Source organism: Acanthochromis polyacanthus, chromosome 15 (genome assembly GCF_021347895.1).
Source record: "Acanthochromis polyacanthus isolate Apoly-LR-REF ecotype Palm Island chromosome 15, KAUST_Apoly_ChrSc, whole genome shotgun sequence".
In the NCBI taxonomy this organism is placed as follows: Eukaryota; Metazoa; Chordata; class Actinopteri; family Pomacentridae; genus Acanthochromis; species Acanthochromis polyacanthus.
In genome coordinates, this window is record NC_067127.1 from 3,157,719 (window position 1) to 3,182,578 (window position 24,860).

At 39.9% G+C, this 24,860-nt stretch overlaps 3 protein-coding genes across 4 annotated transcripts in view; all 3 read right to left on the reverse strand.

Moving 5' to 3' along the window:
• The window catches only part of abch1 (ATP-binding cassette, sub-family H, member 1), a 39,749-nt gene extending 31,883 nt beyond the window's left edge, over positions 1 to 7,866 (reverse strand). The window contains exons 1-4 of one of the 2 annotated variants that reach the window (XM_051960180.1): positions 7,768 to 7,866; positions 7,371 to 7,469; positions 3,658 to 3,806; positions 1,019 to 1,178 (exon numbers count right to left, since the gene is read on the reverse strand). In XM_051960180.1, the coding sequence (XP_051816140.1) occupies positions 1,019 to 1,178; positions 3,658 to 3,806; positions 7,371 to 7,469; positions 7,768 to 7,827 (468 nt within the window). In that variant the 5' untranslated portion in view covers positions 7,828 to 7,866. Of the gene's footprint in view, positions 1 to 1,018; positions 1,179 to 3,657; positions 3,807 to 6,881; positions 7,314 to 7,370; positions 7,470 to 7,767 lie in introns of those variants that run through there. The other variant, XM_051960181.1, reaches the window with a different exon arrangement.
• A 1,261-nt stretch (positions 7,867 to 9,127) lies between these two features.
• Positions 9,128 to 16,035, reverse strand: LOC110970558 (cytochrome P450 3A27-like). The gene is made up of 13 exons (XM_051960190.1): positions 15,560 to 16,035; positions 15,348 to 15,441; positions 15,209 to 15,261; positions 14,363 to 14,462; positions 13,740 to 13,856; positions 13,359 to 13,444; positions 13,074 to 13,216; positions 12,850 to 12,974; positions 12,564 to 12,648; positions 12,073 to 12,233; positions 11,763 to 11,989; positions 9,575 to 9,737; positions 9,128 to 9,492 (listed from the first exon to the last, which is right to left on the reverse strand). Exons 1-13 carry the CDS (start codon positions 15,625 to 15,627, stop codon positions 9,418 to 9,420), a joined length of 1,497 nt encoding a protein of 498 aa, XP_051816150.1. The 5' UTR covers positions 15,628 to 16,035; the 3' UTR covers positions 9,128 to 9,417.
• Positions 16,036 to 16,660: 625 nt separating this feature from the next.
• Positions 16,661 to 24,071, reverse strand: LOC110970557 (cytochrome P450 3A30-like). Its single transcript, XM_051960182.1, has 13 exons — positions 23,817 to 24,071; positions 23,598 to 23,691; positions 23,438 to 23,490; positions 22,418 to 22,517; positions 21,169 to 21,285; positions 20,978 to 21,063; positions 20,730 to 20,872; positions 20,498 to 20,622; positions 19,739 to 19,829; positions 18,242 to 18,402; positions 17,922 to 18,148; positions 17,021 to 17,183; positions 16,661 to 16,938 (listed from the first exon to the last, which is right to left on the reverse strand). The coding sequence occupies exons 1-13, from the start codon at positions 23,981 to 23,983 to the stop codon at positions 16,864 to 16,866; spliced, it is 1,602 nt and encodes a 533-aa protein (XP_051816142.1). The 5' UTR covers positions 23,984 to 24,071; the 3' UTR covers positions 16,661 to 16,863.
• Positions 24,072 to 24,860: the final 789 nt, after the last annotated feature.

Here is a 24,860-nt window from a genome sequence, read left to right on the forward strand (position 1 = left end):
ATTTTCTATCTTGCTTTTATGCACACATTGCCTTTCTTATAAAATGTAGATGTTGGTCAGCTCAAGTTGTTTTAATCTGTGCTGTATAATTAAATAAATAAAAATATACAACTAAGTCAGAGGTAGATTCTCTGACAATAAAATAAATAATGTACAATTACTGCCTGATAGTGCACAATTAAAACTATTTTTTGGTGTAAATACATCAAATAATGCTGCTTAATTGTAAAAACAACATCTTCCAGCTTAGTTCAGAACAAATAAACCACAAAAGAGATTAATTTAGTAGATTTCTGAAGGTAGTTTCTGCTTTATTTGGCTCATTCCTGCAGATCTGCCTTCTAAGCACTTATGCAGAAACTTATGACTTTGCATTTTCTCCATCACTGGACAGATTAAAGTCTGGATTTCTTGAGAAAATATTTAGTTTTGCAGGATTAATGGCTTAAATAATGCCACATGCACATTTTTCTGTAACACTTAATGAACAGGATATAGCATATTTTTCTACAGTGGCTGCTTTGTTTGACCATGAATTTCCTGAACTGCAGCAGGACACATCTGAGGTGTCACGTTCCTTCCTCTCTGGGTCAGATCGCTTCCTTCAGGACAAATGTGATGCTCGGGGTCACTAATAGGAGGAAACATGCCAATGGTGCGATCAGCCTCATCAGATATCAACCTGACAGTGACGAGGTGCTCAGGTGCAGCTCGAACAAAGACTGAATTACAGAAGACCTAGAGGACGGCGCTCAGTGTGCCGTTTGTGGAGGTAAACAGCAGCTAAACAACAACAATAACTCTGGAGTGAAAAAGTCTAAAAGAGAAATTTGAGACTTGAAGATCTCTACGTCAGCCTGAAGTGAAATGAAATCAGTTTAGGGACCAAAATAGAGAATCAGGCCATCCAGAAGTCTATTTTATGTCACATTATAATCCTTTTTCCAAATCTGTTAAGGATCTTTTTGCACCAAAGCAAACAGCAAACACCTTTAAATGTGAGTTTAACACGGTTTACCTGCGGCATGTATCCGACCTTCCTCCCCGGGACGTCGTGACCAGGAAACGCAGGCGGCTTCCCCAACACGGTGATGTGACCCCGCGAGATCTTCAGGGTTCCCACAATGCATTTCAGGAGTGTGGTTTTTCCACATCCACTGGGCCCCAACAGGCCATAACTGCAAAAACACAAAAACAATTCACTCAAAAAGTGGCTTCATGTCACATTAAGCATCAGCTATGTAGCGACGGTGCAGATAACTAAACTGTGGCAGCTCTTATCTGTTAGTGGGCGAGTTAACTGACAGGAAACTAGTCGACCACGGTGGAGAAAGCGTTCACAATCGGGTGTAAAAGGAGGGACTTTAAGATAATCAGATGAGATACAGTGAAACCCAACAAAGACTGCAGCCACTGGAATAGATTTACATACTTGGAAATATGCAGCTCAACTGTGTAAACTACTGTCAAGAACAAGAAAGCAAGTTGATGCAGGACCATGTTGTGATACAACCAAGAAAATCTTCAGATGGTGAACATAATGTTTGGCAGCGGAAGTTTGTAGAATAGATCTATATAGGAATGTGTGTTTGTTTGCAGTCTGCTGAGTCTAATTTGCTAAAGAACATTAACTACAGGTTGAACTGTGCAGCTACAGCCAGGAGGCAATTAGCATAGGTTAGCATAAAGACTGGAAGGAGGGGAAATAGATCAAAAAAAGATCAAAACTCCAAATATCAGCACCTCTAAAACATTCTTTAATGTACATGTGAAGCTACATAAACTCAAGTTTCTTGACACCCAAAATATTCCTCAGAGTTGTTCAAAAAGAAGCAGTTACAGTAGATATCTCCCTAAAACCTCGGCTTGTTATTGCACATAACTTATATGAAATACATGCCAGATAATGAGCTTAAGAAATACTACTTGGGGGTATTTCTTAAACTTTTAAAAAGAGCTTAACCAGCTTTTTCCATTTGTGTCCCGTCTTTAATCCAAACTGATCAGACTGGCTCTGATTCTGGAGAAAGAGAGATCTAATCCTGATCTCCACCCTGAGGCCTCCAGACTAAACCTTCACTGACTTATTTAAAATCACAGCCGCAGTGTGAGAGTTCACGAGGGTTTATAAAAAAAAGGCTTAAAAAAAGAAGTGGAATTTACTGGTGTTAAGTAAAAATGTAAAAATTTGGACTAAAGTTTGACTGGCTGCTTAGCTCATATCTTCCTGTTTGTGTTCAGATATTTTCAATGACGACAGAAACCATGAACATCTGTAAACCCCATGTTTTACTGAAACCACAAAGAGCACTAACAAATAAACTTCCTAAAAGGATTTCTTTCTGATGCTGTCTGCTTTGTATGAGGCAGGAAAACCCCGTTTATACGTGCCTCAAAGTGTCTCAGAAAACTCATACAAAGACAGGAGGAGGAAACTGTATTTTTAAAAATTTTCTGTTGAAAAAATACATTGCTCTACTCTTGCACAGTTATTTAATGGAGAAGTGCAAATCTGTTGTAATTTTTGCATTTATTTCTCAAAAGAATACAAGTTTTCACAGTTGGATGGACATGTTTTTATGCCAATTTATTTAATGTAAAAAATACAGTTTGCAGCGGTCAGACTGATGCAGTTTTGTGTTAATAACGGACATAAGCTTTAATATTTATGACAGCTAGAACCGCATCAGTGCTAAAAATACATATATTTACTGGTAAACACAAACTGCAGTGCTGATAATGGAAAAAAGACGTAATGTTTATTATAGGTCACACAAACCGTATTTTATAGGTATTCTATGTACATTTTCAAGGTTTTAAAGGTTAAAATTTAGTTTTACAGTAAAATATGGAAAGAACTTTTTTAAATCAAGACATTTCTTTACCATGAAGGTAGAAAATGTTTTACTGTAATTTTACGGTAGCGTTCTGGCGACCAAAGCTGAAGGACTTTTACCATAATTTTTTTTAAATCTTTATTTATACAGCACTTTTCATACAGCAGTTGTAGCACAAAGTGCTTTACAAACAGACAAATAATTAAAATAAGATGAAAGAAAATATAACCCAAATCCACCCCACCCTGCCCCGAACCCACCCACCCCGCAATCCATACACTGTATTGTTAAAAAGCAAAATAAATAAGAGACAAAAATAAATCAGGGACATTGTTATACCCAGTACGTACTGAGGAAACGCCAACTTAAAGGTCTGAAATAGGTAAACACTGGAGGTTAGTTTAAAGTATAAATAAATGAATAAATAAATAAATAAAAATAAATAAATCCATAAGTAGATCAGTAAAATAAATAAATAAAATAAGTAAATAAATTTAATTAAATATATCATATAATAAAATAAAATAAACTGAAACAGAATAAAAGCTAGATAAAATAAAATAAAATAATAATAAAGATAATAATAATAATAGTGATAATTATAAATTGGGAGTTGTAAAAAGAATAAAAACACTAAAAGGTAATTCAAGTAAAAGTCAGACTAAAAAGGTAGGTTTTAAGTAAAAATGACTCTTTTTTTTTTCTTTTTCTGCAGTGTACTATTTAAAAACAATCATTGACTTGAACCACTTTAGTCCACATTTCCAACATCTACCAGCCTGAAATCACACCCAGGTCTGGTAGCTGCTGCTCCACTCACATGTGTCCCTGCGGCACCGCCAGGTTCAGGTTGCTGAGGACCTTCAGTTTGCCGTACGACCGGCACACGTCTCGGCACTGGATGGCCAAATCCTCCTGTCCAGCAGGCAGAGGCGCCTCCAAGTCAGCCTTCATGTTCGCCTCCCTCAGCTGGAACAGAGAAAACGCTTCGTTAAACTCCAACAACAGTCCTGATGGCTGTTCACCTGCAGACACTTGTATCGATTATGTTCACACAATAACTCCTGAGAGGATGCACTTGTCCCACCACATCTTCATAAATAGTGTTTTATCCCTTCACTGTGGGATAATCGACTCTTCAGAAGGTGGTTGGATGTTTAAGATCCATTTTTGACAAATATTCTGCAACTGAACACGAAATACTGGACTGAGAGACGCTTCATTTTAGAAGTAAAGTTTAATATGAGATGAAAGAATGGTGTCAGCTTCACAAAAATGCATTCTGTAGCTACAAAAATACGATAAAACACTTAAATTACGACCAGCGGTGGAACAAAACTAAGTTCAGTTACTCAAATACTGCACTTCAGTGTAATTTTGATGTACTTTCCTCAAGTATTTCTACCCTTTTGCTACTTTCTACCACTTTTCCACTGCATTTTAGAGGAAGATATTGTACTTTACTCGACTAAATTCATTATAAAGTTGAAGTTATTTTGCAGATTTTAGGTACTAATACATAAATCAGATAATAGATTGTATTATATTATTATGGATTAGGAAACCAAGTAGTATATATGAGTAATGAACGGTTTAAGTTAATGTATTATTAATTAGAATCCAATATTATGAACCACTGTGTAATGAGTACTTTAACTTACGATGTCTAAAGTATATTTAGAGGACAATGCTTCATATTTACCTTCATGTAGGACCTAAATACTTCTTCCACACCTGGATGTCGTGTTATATAAAGTGTTTGTTATTTGGTGATGTTAATGTGATGATTCACGATGTGGTTTTATTATCCTGAACAAAGAGCTTCACTAAACTGAGCTTAAACAACATTTTTTTAAATTTACTGAGTTCGTTTCTGTTACTGAAGTGGTTCAGTTGTACAGACGTCCGTTAGGGAAATCTAAAACAGAACAAACATCGACAGTCTTCCTCTTTCTGTCTCACTTCCTTTCTTTAACAGACATTAGAGGCGCATTTACCTCGTCCTTCTGTAAAAACACTCTCCAAACATGCACTTAACCAGCAGCAAGCGTGTTTATCTGTGCCGCTGAAGTGGCTTCACTGATAATCCATTCCTGAAGTTATCTGCTCTCCCTGTTTGCGTTCTGTCTGATTTCCCCCTCTAAGCATATTTACTGGAGCCACAGTTTCCACCTCCTTTTATATTTAAAAATCTGGAGTCTAAATCAGAAGCCACCTGGCCAGGTGTTCACAAAGGTGAGGAATTCAGGAGGAGGGAATCTACATTCCTCGCATATTTGTATAAAAGGAAACGGCGTACATATCACACTATTAAATACACAAACCCTGAATAAACCAGCCTCAGTCAAGAATGTGCCCTTTGTAGCTATAATCTGTTGCTGTGACGCTCGAGAAAAATCGACTTTAACTGCTTTTTATCGTTCAACGCAAGAGAAATTTGATGAATTTAACAATTTCAGATTCATGTAAGTCAGCAAGCTGGTTGTTCCAGCTGTTATCACATCTGGATGTTCCTGTTTCCTCAATAAAAAAAGCACATTTCAGGCATCCATGCGGGTCCTACAAACAGTTTGTTTCACATTTCGGGGTCAGAATTCTCCTGAGTTTGTTTCCAAGCAGCGTCTGACTAGTAGACGTACGATAACAACATCTGACTCTCCACATTGTGAATTAATCCGTCTATAATTCTCTCAATCGAGTTGCTCGGTCGATAAAATGGTGAAAAGTGTAGATCAATGTTTGAATAAGGTCGAGGTATTATCCTAAAATGTCTTGTTTGGTCCGATACTCAAATATGTTCAGTTCACTGTCTCCAGACGAGTAAAGAAACCAGAAAATATTCACATTTAAGAAGCTGTAATCTGAATTTTTACTGTTTTTTTGTTGTTGCTTAAATTAAATTAATAATCAAAATAGTGACTGATTTATTGAGTTTATTGTTGCAGCTCTGGTCCTGACTGCTTTATTCCTCAGCAGGCGTGGCAGTCCTTTCAAACCATTCTTCTTTTTAAGCCCGTCACCAAACCACCAAAAGAGGCAACAGATCAGTCCTTTTTTTCCTCCCCTCTTTCTTAAGAATGCAAGCGTGAGGAGAAAATAGTTTCCCCTTTAACCTGAAACTCCCAGAAGAATCTGAAAAACAATCACAAGCATGTCTCTCACTCTGATGTTCCTGGTGGTTTTCTTTGAATCCTGAAGTATGTGGGTCGTACAGCAACCCTCCGTAATCTCCAATAACGGCTTTCTTTCACAGGTTTCCAACTAACTCCCTCCTTTAATCCACAAACTCTCATTTTCTCCAAGCGAGGAGATTAGCGAGATTGTGTAATCTGGTGCGTTCGGCCGGCCTCACCTTTGGCACTGTAGCCCACATCTGCAGACATCTAACCACCACTGGAATACCTCTGATCACAAACCGATTCTAAATCCACTCAATATTCAATCAACAACATCTGAGATAACGCCGGAGCAGAGATAGAGGAGGACATATTTCACACTGATGGCAGATAGAGCAGCAGGAACTCACCCGGAGATGAAGAAGAAGACAAAAGGCAGAAGTGTGGAGGATGAGGAGCACCTGGCGACTGAAGACAACAACTAAAGAGCATGTGAATATCAGCTGACACCAACATCTCAGCTGCACTAATGCAAAGTGGAAGAACAGGTTGGAGGGGGCAGGTGGAGCAGGCATGCTTTTCCCTCAAGAAAACACACCTTTCACATGCACACATATCTCCAGATACAGGTTTTTTTTTGTTGCAATTTTGCACAAAAACTTGATTTTCCTCATTTAAGACTCAACATGTATACTTAACCCAGCTGATTAGTCACCTGCTGCTCTGGAAACTTGTGATTTTGACGTGATTGTTTCATTAAAACACAGATATTTTTGCTTTCCCAACCATCTGATTGAATGTTTATCAGAGAAACCAGAACACTGAGGCTCTGAATGTTCATCTGGTGGACGCTCTTCTCTGACAGCCTGCCCGACAAAGCCTCTCTTTTCATTCATACTCTCCTCTGCTGATCAGGAAGAATTCCTACCTTCCCTGTCAAGTTGCTGCCAACTTGCGTCACCGCCATGTGAAAAGGAAATGGGCTCGACTTGCGTGCAGGAAATCTCTCCGGATTCAGCCGCAAAATCAGAAACTGTTCACGAGTGGCCGATGTTCTGGGCTATTTATAAGCCGAGCAGGCTGCACCAGCCGACCAGCTGCCGCACTTTCACTTCTCTCTTCCATATCAGCGCGTCACACGGGATGAGGAGCGGCGCAGCAGCAGAACGGTGCGCGGCGCTCCCTCTCTTCCTCCCGGACGATAACGCGCATCCCCCGTCCCTCTAAAGCTAAAACTCTATCACCAAACATCCAATAATGCGCCATAAAACGAATCAGAACGCGTTCAGCCTGCAGCACCGGCTCTCTTCCTCTAGAGTTTCCCTCCATCTCGCCGCAGCGGTGCGTCACGGCCTGCCGGCCTCCATCCTGTCCCCGCAGATAAAAACGTCCCCGAAACCACCAAAAAGCGTCTTACCCGCTCGTCCATCTCGGTGCAGTCTGCAGGTCCGGTGCTGCCATCGCTCCGGCCCGGTGCAGCCTCCGCGGCCATGGCGGCAGGAGGAGGGCTGGTCCTCTGCAGGGGGAGAGAGACGGAGGGGGGAGAGGCAGAGGGACGGATGCGCTGTGGGACTTCTCATGATGAACTCAAGCAAACTGTTGGCTCTGATTTTCAAACTGAACAACAGAGTTTCTGGACCAGAAAATGCAGCATTTTAGTGTTTTGTGCTCCATAAATTACAGCCTGTACCTTCTGCTGCAGCTCACATGGAGCTAATCTGCTGCTGTTTGGTGCATCTTTAATGAAACCAAATAATGATAAAAATTCACATAACGTCTCCGTACTTTTGTTGCAACAAGATGAGCTACTTTACCTGTTGTACATTTCTCCGGTGTAACCAGCCTGTCTGCAGTGACTGATACCCAGCGGTCATCTCATTTCCCACAGGCCCATGGTGGATTGTGTTTCCAGGGGTCCTGCTCTGTTTCCTTTTCTAATCCGCTGATGGAGATGCTGGTTAATTATGTGAAAACCGAGACATCCTCTCTTTCCACGCATGTTTGATCTTATTTCTCTCTGTAAAACTCTGCAAAGAAACTTCTAAGAAGAAAATATGTGTAAATATTTTTTTAAATATTGTTGAACTGTTAGTGTAGTTCGTTAAATGACCACTAGATGGTAGTACAAACCAAAAAACTCAGATACTTTATCGCTCTATAAAAAAATCAATATTGATTTATTTTAAGATCAGCCACCTGATCTCTCATTTTTACCATGAAAACTAACGAAAAAAATTATATACAGTCTATGCACCGTACTGTTTGGCTCCACACTTGCTGATGACCACTTCCGGTCTCAGAAAATGAAAAAACGGACCTTTTTTTCGTCTCTGCCTCTTACTGATTTTATATTTTCTTGTTATTGTAAATATAAAATGAAAATCAAAGCATTTATAAAATTTCATTAGCAAGTTATGTTAAACTGTGAATAATAAACTTGCAGACAACAGTGCAATAATTATTTATTCATGAAGATTAGATATCTGTGAATACTAATTTGCTTGATATTTGATATTGCAAAAAAGGACATTGTGATGTTGTAAAGAACAGTAGTCCTTTAACTGATGTTCTCATATTTGTGAAATTTAAGTTGCAATGGAACTGTTTCCTTGCAGAGGAAAAAGAGATTAGAAAGTGAAACACCTTTTTTTTCAATGTAATATTTTTATTTCTTTTTTAATTTCATTTTTAAGGTTTGGATGTCCTTGAACACTTATTTGGACAGAATATAGATTCTGATATTGTTGTAAAGAATAATGTTGGAGATGTGCACTCATGTTGGAATAAATCCTCATTGTGAAACAACCCTTACTGCACTGAATTGGAAATATTTTACAAAAACACACTGCATTACAAGACTTTGCAGAACAGTGCGCCATTGAAGACTTAACATGCAAGGCTAGAATTACATGTTTTTAATAGTAATAGGTCGTGATCTAAAGTGGGCCGGTCTGAGGCATGAAAGTCCAGGGCTGAAAATGAGTCCCACTCCGGCCCTGGTATAAGGTCAGCATGTTGTCAGTTTTTGTACGACTTGAACAAACCAGATATATGTGTTGGCAAGTCTGAGTTAGTTTAACTGTGAACAGAGCAAACCCAGATTTTCTTCACAATACTGACTTTCTAAATCTGCAGGGAGTTTTGAGAATCCTTCTGCTAGTTCAGGCCTTGAAATCAAATATGTGAAACTTTTTATTTACAAAAGCAATACAGTGTGATATTTACTGCTTTTTTGACACAAAGACCACACAGGATCTTTTCTCAAATATGGGGCTGGTTCATGAAAGACAAGCTTAAAAAAAAAGTGAAAACATGGTTTCAATCTGTGAAATCTTCATCACTTGTAAAAATATACCAATTTACAACATTTCTAAACATAATGTCTGAATCAAACAGCAACCTGAAAATAATGTGTTAGCTGGTATTTCAGATACATGATATATGTGGAAATGTTCCCTCATGGATTACGGTTTTCTGGGGACCATCTTCAGCTTAATGGGCTTCATCAGCTGGAACCCCCTGTTAAACTCCAGCCGAATCTGTAGGAAAGAAATAAATTTAAAATGAGGAACGACAGCAGAGCAGCATGATGGTCTGAATGTATTGCAGTGTTAGTCTTACCATGGTTTCTTTGCACGTTTCCAAAGTGTAATTCTGCAGGACACGGACAATGACCATCTTCATGACGAGGATAGCGTAGCGCATCCCAACACAGTTACGAGGGCCGAGACCAAACGGCATGAACGCGTATGGGTTCACCTCCTCCCCGCTGTCTTTATCAAACCTGCACATACAGACCAGATTAACTGCTTAAATCATGAAATCACCACAACAGTTCCCAAATTTCTGCTCAAAGGACAACCATCTCAGCAGTAGGCAACTGGACGAGCCCTCAGTAAATGGCAGAACCACGCCCTCAACTGGCAAGTTTCAGTAGATGGCATTAAATACTTGCATATGAGTCTGTATCAATTTTGATCATCCTACGTATCTCCCTTCCTACTTGATCTGCTGACATGTAACTCCACACCTGAGCAGGGGACCTTAGACTGATCTTCAGTGCCAAGTTTGATCATCCTGACTTCAGCACTTGCAGAGATATTGGACCGGACATACATACATACCCACACACATACATACTTACCCAGTCAGATACCGCACCGAATGCAGTAACCCCGCTGACGTTCGTCATGCGTGGTTAATAAAGGTTTGTTAATGTAAAGAATGAAAACATGTACAGCATCTCACATTTCTGCAAATATTTATATTTTTCATGGGACAACACTGAAGAAATAACACTTTGATACAATGTAAAGTAGTCGATGTACAGCTTGTATAACAGTGTAAATTTACTCTTCCTTCAAAATAACACACAGCCATTAATGTCTAAACGATGGGAGCAAAAGTGAGTACACCCCAAGTGAAAATGTCCAAATTGGGCCCAGAGTGTCAATATTTTGTGCGGCCACCATTATTCTCCAGCCCTGCCTTAACCCTCTTGGGCATGGAGTTCATCAGAGCTTCACAGGTTGCCACTGGAATCCTCTTCCACTCCTCCATGATGACATCACAGAGGTGGTGGATGTTTGAGACCTTGTGCACCTTCACCTTCCATTTCAGGATGCCCCACAGATGCCACTCCACCAGCTTTACCCTCAGCTTCTTTTACAAGGCAGTGGTCATCCTGGAGGTACGTTTGGGGTTGGTGTCATGTTGGAGTACTGCCCTGTGGCCCAGTTTCCAAAGGAAAGGGATCATGCCAGTATGTCTGCTTCAGTATTTCACAGTACATGTTGGCATTCATGGTTCCCTCAGTGAACTGTAGCTCCCCAGTGCCGGCAGCACTCATGCAGCCCCAGACCATGACACTCCCACCATCATGCCTGACTATAGGCAAGATACACTTGTCTTTGTATTCCTCACCTGGTTGCCGCCAACACACTTAACACCATCTGAACCAAATAAGTGTATCTTGGTCTCATCAGACAACAGGAAATGGTTCCATTAATCCATGTCCTTAGTCTGCTTATCTTTAGCAAACTGTGTGCTTTCTTGTGCACCATCTTTAGAAGAGGCTTCCTTCTGGGATGACAGCCATGCAGACCAATTTGATGCAGTGTCCGGCGTATGGTCTGACTCCCCCATCCCTTCAACCTCTGCAGCAATGCTGGCAGCACTCATACGTCTATTTTCCAAAGACAACCTTTGGATATGGTGCCTCCCCATGGTCCACTAAACTTCTTTGGTCGACCAGGACGTGGCCTTTTCAGAGTGGAACCTGTTAAACCATTCTCTGGTCTTGGCCACCGTGCTGCAGCTCAGTTTCAGGCTGTTCACAAACTTCTTGTAGCCTAGGCCATCTTTATGAGGAGCAACAATGCTTTTTTTCAGATCCTCAGAGAGTTCTTTGCCATGAGGTGCCATGTTGAACCTCCATTGTCCAGTATGAGAGAGTGTGAGAGTCAAAATACCAAATTTAACACACCTGCTCCACATTCACACCTGAAGCCTTATGACACTTTTGAGTTGCATGACTGGAGAGAGAAATTGGCAAATTGGTCCCAATTTGGACACTTTTTTTCCCACTTTGGGGTGCACTCATTTTTGTTGGCATCGTTTAGACATTAATGGCTGTGTGTTGAGTTTTTTGAAGAGATAGTAAACTTACGCTGTCAAACAAGATGTACATGAGTACTTTACTTTGTATCAAAGTGTCATTTCTTCAATGCTGTCCCATGAAAAGATATAATTAAATATTTGCAGAAATGTAAGGGGTGTCCTGACTTTTGTGAGATTCTTTATCATTCACCTCTCTGGCCTAAAAAGCTCAGGTGAGCTCCAGTAGCGAGGGTCCTTGTGCAGCAGGTGCACAGGAAGCCCAACCAGAGTTCCTTCAGGGATGGTGATGCCTTTGATCTGCACAGTCTTTTTGCATGCCCTCTCAAGCCGAGGCATGGTGGGAAACAAACGCATGGACTCCTTAATGACCTGGTCCAGGTACTGAAGACCGTCCAGATCCTCGTAAGAAATGGCAGCCTCGAGACAAAAATAAAAAGATAAGGATGGTGTCAGCTATTAGATCACTAATGACAATCACATCTTCTGCAGAGTTACTGTACATCTTTCTGGAGACTGGCATCGATTTCTTCATGCAGCTTCTGCATGGCATCAGGGTTTGTGGCCAGATTGTAGAAGATATAACAGAGAGTGACAGTGGTGGTCTCATAGCCACCGAAGATGAAGATGAAGGCCTGGGAGAGGATCTCGTGTTCAGTCAAACCTACAAAGAAATTGGTGAAAACAATGATCAGTTACCAGACTAATCAACTAATACTCACATTAACATCTTGTCTCAGTGATGCTGTAAGACTAGCCCATGCATTATTCATAGAATGGACAACTGTAATTCCTATTATCACAATGTCTTTGTGGTTCTTTTATCTTCCTCCATGCATATATTTGCACTAATGCATGTTCTCAGGTTGGATCTGCTCAGCTCTGATCTGTGGTTACTGGCAGTAACAGTCTGTCCACTGTTTTGTCCTCTTGAATCAATGTGACACAGGGAAATGTGGTGTGCAAAAACCACCTTATCTTGTTAAAAACATACCTTTACTGGGCTGCTCATGTTCGTTCTTTACGTCCAACTCTGGTATCTCGTTCTGAATCAACACCTGCAGAAAGCCTCCTTGAGTCTGGATCAGCACAGAGAAGGTGCAAAGGGTTAACTCTAGAAAGGTGTTGGGGTTCAACTGGTGTTTACAGTGCAGCTTCTGCTTGTCTGATTCTCAGTTTACTTGGTATCAAAGTGAAATCAGTGACAAAGCATCAATAAAATGACTGTCATACAGTGTCATGGAGCAGAAATGATTCAGTTGGTTCCAAAATGCACTCACAGATTCTCCTGCATTATGCTGGTCTTTGAACCTCTTGATGAGGTTGTAGAAAAAATCCACACTGAGTCTGGGCATCGGCTCGATTTTCAGAAGATCCAGCAGCCGACCACCAAACGGAAGCATCCCTTAAAGGGAGAACAAATAGCTGTACATTGAGCTTAGCATGCTTCTGACACCATTCAATTAAATTATCTTTACCAGCATTGGATTAAAGGGGGACGTACATTTTAATAAAATGGGCCAAAATCTGAAGTTTAGAACTTTCCGGATATGAACATTAATGGGGTCTTCTGGGTTGTTTATGGCGTCTGTCTCCACACTGAAAGATGCACTGGTCACCACGTCTAAGCTGTAAGGTGCCAGAAGTCTATGAGAGGCAGAAAAGAGAGGTGGGTTTGGATTAAGCACAAGCACAAATATCTATGATAGGACACATGATGTAAAGATAAGGTTGTACTCTGTGTAATGACAGTAAAGCTGAACATAATCTGATCTAAATGACAACATACTGTTTGACATCGACGGACTCGTCCAAATTTGAGCGCGCAAGTTTTTCAATAAGTCGGTCTGCATATCGAGCAATAACAGGATAAACCTGAAAAAAAGTGGAGAGAGATGGGTGAATTCCTGAAAAGATTAAGCTGGAAACTGTAACATTAGGGTGCTGATACTTCTGTATGTTCATTTGTTATATCACTTAAAATAAATTTCAGTCAAAAGTAAAAAGTGTGTGTTATATAAAATAGTAGATATTGTGTTTTTTTCACAAGGGTACTGACACTTTTAGCCAAATGTGTACATGCAGATTTACAGTTATGTGAAAAAAGGAAACAATTTCATTCCTTCTTTTTTACTGTTGATCAAAAGTCATGGAAATCTCAGATACCAACTTGTTTGAGTCTTCCACTGGTGAAGCATGGAGATATTGTGCTCCGGATTCGTTTCCACTTTTCATCTTTAGCTGATATAACGGCATCTGCCAAAGGTCCTTGAAATATTATAGAATCCTGTGAACCACAGAAATGACATTTAAGATTACCTCCACATTGTTCAGAAAGCCTAAACATTTAGACCTGTACACTGTAACTGCCTAGTCTCTGTTGACATGACAATGAACCTCTTGAACAATCTGTGGACTGTGATGAAGTAACAAGTACTTGTCAAAAAGTCAAGAAATTTAGTTGGACTGCACTGATTCTGTCAAGAGGAGGGTCAAAGATACAACCAGAAGCTTGTGGACGTCAACAAAAAGGAGGAGGTCAGGTAAAAATGGCCAAAGGACATTTAACCAAATACTGCTGTATGGATGTATTTCACCCAGCAGATTTTGTCATATTTCCAGAAGATCCATAACAAATCTATAAAAGAAGCACAATGCATGACTGTTTTTTATGACAGTCACTCTAAACTCTTTTCAAGTGTGTGAAAACTTTTGTTCATGACTGTATGTTAATATGTAACTCCAGGAAAAGTTTGTTGTCATGTGAAGAAGCTGCATCATCGCATCTCTTACCCTGTGGTTGGTGAACACGGAGTAACACTCCTTCACAAACACAGCTTTAATCATTTCAGGGTCGGCCACCATTAAAACGGGCAATCGTCCATCAAACACCCTGAACAAACACAAACACAGTCGTAGCGAATGATGGAGACGCTGCACATTTTATAAAGCGTTCATGTCAGAATATAAAACAAAATGTAGTACCGTAAAACGGGGCTATAAGGGACAGCGGGGTAATAAGGAACATTTTTCCGGAAAATGCTTTAAATGTAATTCTGCGGTTTTTACCTAGATTTCATAAACAAGAATTCATGGATAATTGATAAAAACAACACAAAACCGCATCCTGCTCAACATAAAAACCGCAGAATTATATTTAAAACATTTTCCGGAAAAATGTCCCTTATTACCCCGCTGTCCCTTATAGCCCCGTTTTAGGGTACACGTATGTTGTAGTCAAATCATACATAATGTAAGTTCACAACAACAACAAACAAATGTGTAGCTGCTCTTGTAATTTTTCCAACAAAACATTCCTGCTTTGAACATGTCAGATTTCATTCCAAATAGGAACAATTATCTGATATTAATATAAAGGATAAACAACACAGATTTGACTACTGGATCTGGTTCCCTTTAGGCAGATATTTAATTCTGTATTATTTAAACATGCATCATTGGAGGAAACTTCTTACTCAGTACGGTACAGACACCTGACAGAATTATTTTACAGAGAGAAACCCAAAAAACAGTTCCACTAAAGAAAGCACTTTATCTGTAAAGTCAAAGTTCAAAAATTGCTCCACCACAATGAACAGTAAAATCCTGCTTTTACGAGACTTTTACTGTTTTACTCACCCCCAAACATCTCCATACTTGGCCTGGCAGTCACGTTCAAAAGCAAATAATCCCTACAAGAAATGTGTTTAAGGGTTAAAAGGTTGAAGAACAAGTCGAGTCCAGACTAAGATTTGTTTGTTTGTTTGTGTATTTGCACCTTTACTGCGTTATGCATTGTTCCAATAAAAGGCAGAGGTCTTGGTCCTTGTATCCCCAGCTGTGAGAATAACCCGTATGGCCAAATTCCATACCTGTATAGCAGAAACCGATCAATATTACACGGACGTAATGTACAGTATTACTATGATGAGACATTTAAAAGAAAACGACCAAACAGTGCTCTGACAGTTCACAGAAACAGATACTCACAGTAACACCAGGGTGAAAAGAAGAGCCAGTAAAGTCCATGTTGTTGCTGAAAACAGCTCAAAAAACATTCTGACTTTTCTTCATCGGAGTCGAACAACAAATGCATGAGAAATAAGGAAGTATCCTGATATGCTCCCTGCAGTAGGAGGAGTCGACAGGCAGAACTTCAGCAACAAATCCTGCTCATGTAATTCCAGAAGAGTCGGAGGAGGCTGGTCATTACTTTCTCGTATTCCACTGTTGTTGCTGTTCGGGTTTGCACAATAGTTCGGTAAAGTTGGAAAGATATTCACAGATTTGGACTTACGGAACAATGTCTCATTAGATATACGTTGTCAAAACATAAACGATCACTCTTTCCCATCGTTGTAAGGTTCAAGCCCAGTTTTTATCCAAACTTGCTGTAGAAATAACATTGGTGTCTATGAAGAATGCTCAGGGACCGTCTGCAAATTGCAACACCGCGGCAAAAGCGAAAAGACACAAATATTCAATAACCTCACTCTTATATACTGTAGTGCCACCATCAGCTGGCTCCTGCTGCTCATACTACAACTCTTCGTTTGATATTAAATATTTTTTCATAACTAAAGGGATTTTTATTTGTAGTAAAATTCAGTAATTCGCTCTTTTAGTTTAGTAGCTGGCTGCCTTTCACATATCCCCAGTTTCATGTTTTTGAGCTCATTCTGTTGTGTTTTTTTCATCATGTGGGAGAGTCAGGTTTTATTAGAAAGAAAGGTGAAGAGCTGACAGGTGGTTTTATTTCTTCCATAAATGTCAAATAACTGATTTTGGTGTCATCCACACAGTGTGCATTAGTTGGCACTTTGCTAATGTGTTTTAAACATTTTTGAAAACATTTATAATCAAGTTTAGACTCAGTTAGCAGTGGAGTAAATTTTAAATCCATTTCACTCATTTATTCAACCGTTTCACTGTGGCACATTTTGTCGATTTCCTTCACAACACCGACCTTCTAAAGCTGCAGTGATTTTTGAGAATCCTTCTGCTGTAAAGATGTTTGAAACTGTAGTTAAGGTCTTGAAATCAAATTTGTGAAACATTTTATTTTTAAAAGCAACACAGCGTGATACTTACTGCTTTTTAATTTTTATTTCTTTTAACATAAAGACCATGCAGGACCTTTTCTGTTTCATGCAAGGCAAGCTAAAAAAAATGTTAAAATATGGTTTTGATCTAGGAAATCTTTTTCATTTGTAAAAATACACCAAGCAACCTGAAAATAATGTGTTTGCTTGGAATTAAGAAGCATGATACACGTAGAAATGTTCCCTCGTGGATTATGGTTTTCTGGAAACAAACTTGAGCTGTACAGGTTTCACCGGCTGTAACTTCCAGTCAAACTTCAGCGGAATCTAAAGAAAAGAGATAGATTTAGAATGAGGAACGACAGCAGAGCAGCATGATGGTCTGAATGTGTTGCAGTGTTACTCCTACCATGGTTTCTTTGCATGTTTCCAAAGTGTAATTCTGCAGGATGCGGACAATGCTCATCTTCATGACGAGGATAGCGTAGCGCATCCCAACACAGTTACGAGGGCCGAGACCAAACGGCATGAACGCGTATGGGTTCACCTCCTCCCCGCTGTCTTTGTCAAACCTGCACATGCAGAGCAGATCAGCTGTTTAAGTCAATCATCTCCAAGTTGCCACATGGAGAATAAAGGTACACACACTTGAAGGGTAACTTTGTGTCGCCAGAAGCTTCTTATAAAGATCACACAGTAAGAGTTTGCAGTGTTGCATTCAGGAGCCAAATCAGATATAAAGAAAATCACATCCCTGTATTTTTTACACACTTTATAGAAGGGATATCAGGGCTGATCAAGGCCATTTTTAACTCATTGGAATCAGCAAGAACCTAAGCTCAGTCCTTCTACGTCTGCTGTCATTCCTGTGCTGCAAATTTGAATAATTTACTTCAGAAGCTCAGCAATAATTGATTAAATAAATGATAAGGTAAAGTCAGCAAAAACCGCAGACACAGGGTACAGACTGCAAAAACATCTATGACATGTTTGGGACATAGAAACAGCATCTTAATTGATCCCGACATTCTATAATACATATGTGCTAGCCGGAGATCATGAAGCGGTAGTCCATACTTTGTCATGGTGCCCTTTAACTGGCTGAACACCCACAATATTCTGCTAATGTACAACTCTATAATTTATCATAACATCAGTGTGTCCACTGTTTAGATTTCTTTTCTGTTTAGATTGTCAAAATAAAAACAAAGACTCTTTTGCCTCAAGTATTAAATTTTAGGGACAGGGCACTTTCTTGTACATTTCTCCTAAGTTTGCACGTTCTCTCTCTGAAAACTGATAACATTCACCTCTCTGGCCTGAAAAGCTCCGGTGAGCTCCAGTAGCGAGGGTCCTTGTGCAGCAGGTGTGCAGGAATCCCAACCAGAGTTCCTTCAGGGATGGTGATGCCGTTGATCTGCACAGTTTTCTTGCAGGTTCTTTCAAGCCGAGGTGCAGTGGGAAGCAAACGCATCGACTCATTAATGACCTTGTCCAGGTACTGAAGACCGTTCACATCTTCATAGGAAATGGAAGCCTGGAAGCAACAACAAAAAATAATAAAAAGATGAGGACAGTGTCAGGTATTAGATCACAAATGACAAACAAATCTTGTGCAGAGTTGCTGTACATCTTTCTGGAGGCTGGCATCGATTTCCTTTTGCAGCTTCTGCATCGCGTCAGGGTTTGTGGCCAGATTGTAAAGGATGTATGTGAGTGTAACACTGGTTGTCTCATAGCCACCGAAGATGAAGATGAAGGCATTGGAGAGGATCTCGTGTTCAGTCAAACCTACGAAGAAATTGACAATAACAAAGATCAGTTACCAGACTAATCAACTAATACTGTCAAGTGTTTGACCCTCCATGGTGTCCTGTGGTTCTAGAACCAATCATACTGACATCCTTTCTCAGAGTGATGATGAAAAACCAGCTCCTGCATTACTTCTAGACCAGACTACTGTAATTTCGTATTATCAGGACATCTTTGTGGCTCTTTTTGCTTTTTAACAGAAAGAGACACAGCAGCAGAACACACTTGTGGTGTTCTTTCCACAACGGAAATCAAATATTCTTCATAAAGTTCTTCCCAACTCTGTTGCATAAGTTCCCATAAATGTGTGGTTCTTGTAGGTTCTTTGCTTCCACTCTTCTGTCCAGTGCAACCAAACCAGCTCCATGGGGTTTAAGTCTGGAGAATGTGCTGCCACTCCATGGTTTCAAACTCACCATCTGGTTCTTTTTTCCTCAGGTAGTTCTGGCAGAGCTTGGACTTCTGTTCTGGGTCATTATCTTGCTGTAGGATGAACCCCTGACCAACTAGGAACATACCAGAAGGTATTGCATGGCACTGCAGAATGAGCAGGGCAGAAGATCACAGCTTCACCAGCCTCGCTCTACAGGGGGGCTCCACACCATCGCTTATGATTGGGAGCTTCAAGCTGACACTGGAAGACAGCTAAAGTTCCCAGCCATCACCACAACCACTAACGTCAGAGTCCACCAAGCAAGTGGTTATCCCAGAACTGACTGCAGAGGATTGCGTACGCAGAGCCCAGCGCAGAGAAAGCCAGTTGTGAGCCAGTCGAGATTTGGTGCCGAGGCTTCTGCAAACACTCACACTCCTTGGACTTAAAGGACTGCAACTGAAGAGAGTTACCAGGAACATCATAGAGGCCATAGAGAGGACCTAACGGTGGCTGTAGATCCATACAGAGGATCCATGGAGCAACTCACCACTCACACACAAGCCAGGGACCGATAACCCCTGGCTGGGTCGCCCGGGCGAAGACTAAAGACCTGGAACACCCTATGACTCCAGGTTCTTCACTGCTGACGTGTCCAAGTAGCACCAGAAGGTTTATCCAAACACACACTATTGTCGTCTCTGCAGCTATTTGGCTCTAGAGCTGCATGTTTCTGATCTAGTCTATGTTTACTTCCCTCAACTACCCGGCCTGTGTGCACTCTTTGTTGCTCACCATTTTTATCATCATGATTATTATAACAATCAGTCTGATTTTAGCATTGAGAAATAACGCTGATAAAGACAAATGAGTGACACAGTGTGACACAGGACGACGTGGTGTGTCGACCGTCTGTCTTGAGCTATCTTGATAAAAACGTACCTTTACTGGGCTGCTCGTGTTCGTTCTTTATGTCCGACTCTGGTATCTCGTTCTGAAGCATCACCTGCAGAAAGTCTCCTTGTGTCTCGATCTGCACAGAGAACACTCAACTTTGACACACAACCACTCACTTACAACATCTGCAATAGAAGTAGAAGAAATTAAAAGCAGATTTGCAAAATGCACCTTTTCCAGCCTGCAGTATGTGAGGATTAGTAAAAAGGATACATTTATTGCTTTTCCTGCTGAGATGTCTGTTAAAAGGAGTTAGCGTACTGGAGGTGAATGACAACTCAACTGTCTGAGGTGAAGAAAAAGTAGCGTTGCTTGCAATTAGATCCTGACCCAGACTGGTACGCTCTCCATGTGACGGAATATATAAGAACATAATCAAGTTCCAGTCGTTGTTGTTCCAGTAAAATGCTTCACCTTTTGACGTGCTCATATGGAACCTGTTGCTGTTTGTTGCTGCAGGTATTTAATAAACTCACAGAAAAAACAACTGGAAGCAACCAACTGAGATTATATTCCTTATTAGAATTATTAGCTATTTAAGCATGCAACAACTTGTCAATGACGAAAATCCTCAAAGGTCTAAACAGGTGTTGGGGTTCCACACATCTCCCAGTACAGCTTCTGCTAATATATCACAGCTAGAAAAATGAGTTTCTGTTTTGACGCCAAACCAACCAACTGCTCGCTCAAAGTTCCTCGCAGACAAAATGTAATTCATGCCAAGAATCAGAAGCATGCACTCACAGATTCCCCGTCCTTATGCTGGTCTTTGAACTTCTTGATGATGTTGTAGAAAAAGTCCACATGGACTCTGGGTATCAGCTCGATTTTGAGAAAATCCACCAGACGACTACCAAACGGAAAAACCACTGAAAGGAGGACAAATAGTCATGAATTAATGTTTGCATGCTTCTAAAGCCACGTGATCTAATGATTGTGCTTTATATATTATATTATAGATAAAAGGAGGACGTACGTATCAGAAAAATGACCCACAATTTGAATTTAAGAACCTTCTGCATTTGAACACTGATGGGGTCTTCTGGGTTGTTTATGGAGTCTGTCTCCACACTGAAAGACGAACTGGTCACCACGTCTAAGCTGTAAGGTGCCATAAGTCTATGAGAGGCAGAAAAGAGAGGTGGGTTTAAATGCAAGCACAAATATTTATCTTAAAGGACACAATGCAACAATATTCTGGCATGTAACAGATTAACGACATACTTTTTGATGTCGATGGACTCGTCCAAATTTGTGCGTCCGAGTTTTTCAACAAGTCGGTCTGCGTAGCGAACAACTAGAGGATAAACCTTTAAAAAAAAGTGGAGGGAAAAGGAAAGTGATGTAAGTTTCCTTTCTTGCTTTCTTTCATGATTGAACATCACAGGTAGCAGGAGCAAAGATGTGACTCCAACCTGTTTGAGTTTTCCACTGGTGAAGCATGGAGATATTGTGCTCCGGATTCGTTTCCACCTCTCGTCTTTGACTGTTGTAATGGCATCCTCAAAAGGTCCGGGAGACATCATTGCTTCCTGTGAAAGGAGGAAACCACATTGAAAGTTTTATTTACTGTTATTTATTTAACCTTTATTTTACCAGGAAGTCCCTTGAGATTAAAAATCTCTTTTCTGGAGGAGACCCGGCCAAGACAGCACACCATTTCAAAGGATGTAAAATGTTCACAGCATATAAAAACAATTAAGACAGTTCAGATACACTTAACTAAATAAAAAAATATTAAAAAGGGGTAATGCATTATGGGAGAAAGCTGCTCTGCCAAGCTCACAGTGAATCCTGAGCAGCTGTAAGCGCAGCCATCTAGCTAGAGCGAGAGTCATAGAAGTTCTTGAAATGTACCTAAATACGATGGAAGTTTGCCCAGCAATGATTTGTTTTGACTAGGGATGTCAAACATATGGCATGCGGGCCAAAAGTGACCCACCAGAGGGTCCAATCTGGCCTGTGGGACGACTTTACAGAGTATAAAAATTACACATGAACTGCAAATTGTACATTTATAACACTGCAAATTTAAAATACTTTCTAGATCTACTATATGGTTCAGTTCCATATACCTAAGACTAAATGTTTTGTTCTTGTGTAGACACTCTGTGATCTGGAAGTTGTAATGTGTAAAAGTTAAACTGAGGCTGAATGTTGTTGACATTGCGCTTACTTTTCTTCAGTACTTATTTGGAATTTGCTCATGAGCCCCACATATTTCCAGCGGGGCCAGTCTGGATTTCCCCATAAAACCATTTCCTTCTCCAGTTTCTGCTTTTCTTGTGTCATAGTGAAGATTGTCTTGTGTAATCTCCTGTCATCTTCTCAAAACCACCTGACTGACTTGAACTTTTCCTCACTTCTATGTCAGCATGATAAGCCTGAGATTTGACCGCAGTCTGTTCCTGTAGATATAACAAGGATTTCCTTTTATGCAGTCAAGTACTGCAAATATGGCAAATGTACCTTTCTATTTATGTTATTATTACATGTCTGCAGAAAAGTTCTTTGTGTTGTTAAGAAGCTGCGCCTTCCTAGCGGAGCTTTGCACTCAAGTTATGCAACGAGACAAATGACGCAACTCTGCAGCAACCCTGCTGTAAATGTCCACATGTTCTGCTGGGTTTTCATTAACTGTGGGGTCTGATAAGAGTCTCTTACCCTGCGGTTGGTGAACGTAGAGTAGCACTCCTTCACCAACACAGATTTAATCATTTCAGGGTCGGCAACCATTAAACTTGGCATTCGTCCATCAAACACCCTGAACAAACACAATAAAATGTAGTTTAGTCTCAACAGGGGAAGAAATATTTCAGCATTTTTGTAGTAAGATACTATTTCACAGTGAGCACGACTAATCATTACAGGAATTTGCATTATTACACACATATTTGCTCTGGGTAGAAATGTAGACAGTACAACTACATAAAACGCAACCTATCACCCTCCTTATTACCGGTATAGTAAAAATGTATTACCATGTAATTAAAGCACATAGATTTTAATCTTAAAATAGCAGAGTTCATTGTAACATTCAGTGGAAAACAACATTTCATAAAGAGGATCTTTTACTTTACCTGTGAGTTTCCATTTTCTGCTTCTGCATTCTATTTCATTAGAATTCAGAGGAAAAGTACCATCATCTCCTTCATGTATTTTACAGATATGAATACTGCTTGTCTCCAGATTAACATTTCAAACTGAAATGATGCCAGATTAGAGACAGTTCCCAGCCTAAATGTACAAAAAACTAATTGGTTAGGCTTGTAACCGTTACAGTAAAATGTAGATTTCTGCTTTTATCAACTCAGAATATATATACATACTATAAGCTATTCAGCTATGGCAGATGCAGAATTTTGTTTTCTTTCCCATCAATCTTCTCATTACCACTTTCCATATCTTGTATTCAAACACGAGTCAGGAAGCTTCAAATCCTACAGTCACCTTGAAAAATTATATTATAGATTAAAACTCAGCAAATTCAGCAATTCCACTTGTGAAAGCATTTCATACATAAAGTCAAAACTCAAAATTTGCTCCACCACAACGAAAGATAAAATCGTGCTTCCAGACTGAAGCCTCACAAACATGTTTCTTGTTCCTGCTATAGATGGATTTCGTCTATGTTTCCTCTACTGGTGCGTTCATTTCCATCACTCAAGATGAACTTCAACTCACCCCCAGACATCTCCATATTTAGACTGGCACTCCCGGTCAAAAGCAGTTGTTCCCTACAAGAAATATATTTCAGTGTTGGAGGACAGGTCGAGTCAAGGTAAATAAATAAGACAGGCAGCTTACTGACTCTGGATGAAGATGTTTGTTTGTTTATATGTACCTTTTTCATGTGATGCATTGTTCCAATAAAAGGCAGAGGTCTTGGTCCTTGTATCCCCAGCTTTGAGAAAAACCTGTAAGGCCAAATTCCATACCTGTATGGCAAAAAAGGTGAAAGCTACAGATCAATATTACACCTGTTTAATATAAAACTACTATGAGACAGTCAGAAGAGAACGACCAAGCAGTGCTCTGACAGTTCACAGCAACAGATACTCACAGTAACACCAGGGTGAAAAGAAGAGCCAGTAAAGTCCATGTTGTCGCTGAAAACAGCTCAAAAAACATTCTGACTTTTCTCCAGCAGAGCCCGACAACCAATACAGGAGAAACGAGTAAATGTCCTGATATTAACCCTGCAGTAGGAGGAGTCAGCAGACTGCTCATGTGATTCACAGAGTTGGAAGCAGTTGGTCTTTCTTTTCCGTTTTTTTCTTCTTCCTTTCTTTGCTGCGCACTTTTGCTGCCGTCAGGGTTTGCACAACAGTACAAAAAAAATCGCCTCATCCACAACAGCTACATAATCCATCACATTTTTAAGAAAATACCAAAATAAATAAATGTATGACAATAAGTTTGTTGCTGTATTACATTATACACATTAATTATCATTGTATTTGTTAAATAAAAAGGATTAAATATACAAATATGCAACACTCTGCTGCATGATCTGCTGTTTTATTCCGTATTTTCTTCCAATGTAACCTCATTTAAAAGACAGACAGAAACATCACCCGATTAGGAGGCTACTGTGCTGTATTATCAAGTGATGACAAAAGATAAATGACAATAATATAGTTTTAAAAGTTTCAGAGGATTCTTTTGGAATACGAATAGTTCTGACAGTGTCTGAGCTTTCTTCTTATAGCTGACTGCCTCCATAGACTGTATAATAATTATTATATTTATTATTATACAGTCTATGGCTACCTCTCACATAGCTATGGAAGCCTGTTTCTGCCACTTGAAAACAAGTCACTGTCATAATTATGAGATAGTAAGTCATATAACCTTCTATCTTATAATTATGCCTTACTATATTAAAATTATGACTATCTATCTCAAAATTATGAGAAAGCATGTAATTTTTTTTAGGTAGCTTTTTAAACAGGCTTCCATACACATCCCTTGTTGGCGTTTCATATTTTTCAGCTAGTTCTAGGGATGTTTTCAACTTTTAGGAGTCAGGTTTTGTTAGAAGGTTTCCTGCCATCATACAGTCATTGTTCACTGACAAACACACAATATCTCATCAGACATTAAT

Bases quoted from the DNA above. Each gene is read 5' to 3' on its own strand.
- LOC110970558 (XM_051960190.1), bottom strand. From the start codon at position 15,627: ATGTTTTTTGAGCTGTTTTCAGCAACAACATGGACTTTACTGGCTCTT. The intron at 12,234-12,563 runs GTATGTTTTTAA...ATTTCTTTGTAG, and splicing joins ACATGAGCAGCCCAGTAAAG to GTTTGACTGAACACGAGATC. The intron at 9,493-9,574 runs GTAAGACTAACA...TCTTTCCTACAG, and splicing joins AAACGTGCAAAGAAACCATG to ATTCGGCTGGAGTTTAACAG.
- LOC110970557 (XM_051960182.1), bottom strand. From the start codon at position 23,983: ATGAGCAGTCTGCTGACTCCTCCTACTGCAGGGTTAATATCAGGACAT. The intron at 23,692-23,816 runs GTGAGTATCTGT...TTTGCCATACAG, and splicing joins CTTTTCACCCTGGTGTTACT to GTATGGAATTTGGCCTTACA. The intron at 22,518-23,437 runs GTGAGTTGAAGT...GTGTTTGTTCAG, and splicing joins AAATATGGAGATGTCTGGGG to GGTGTTTGATGGACGAATGC.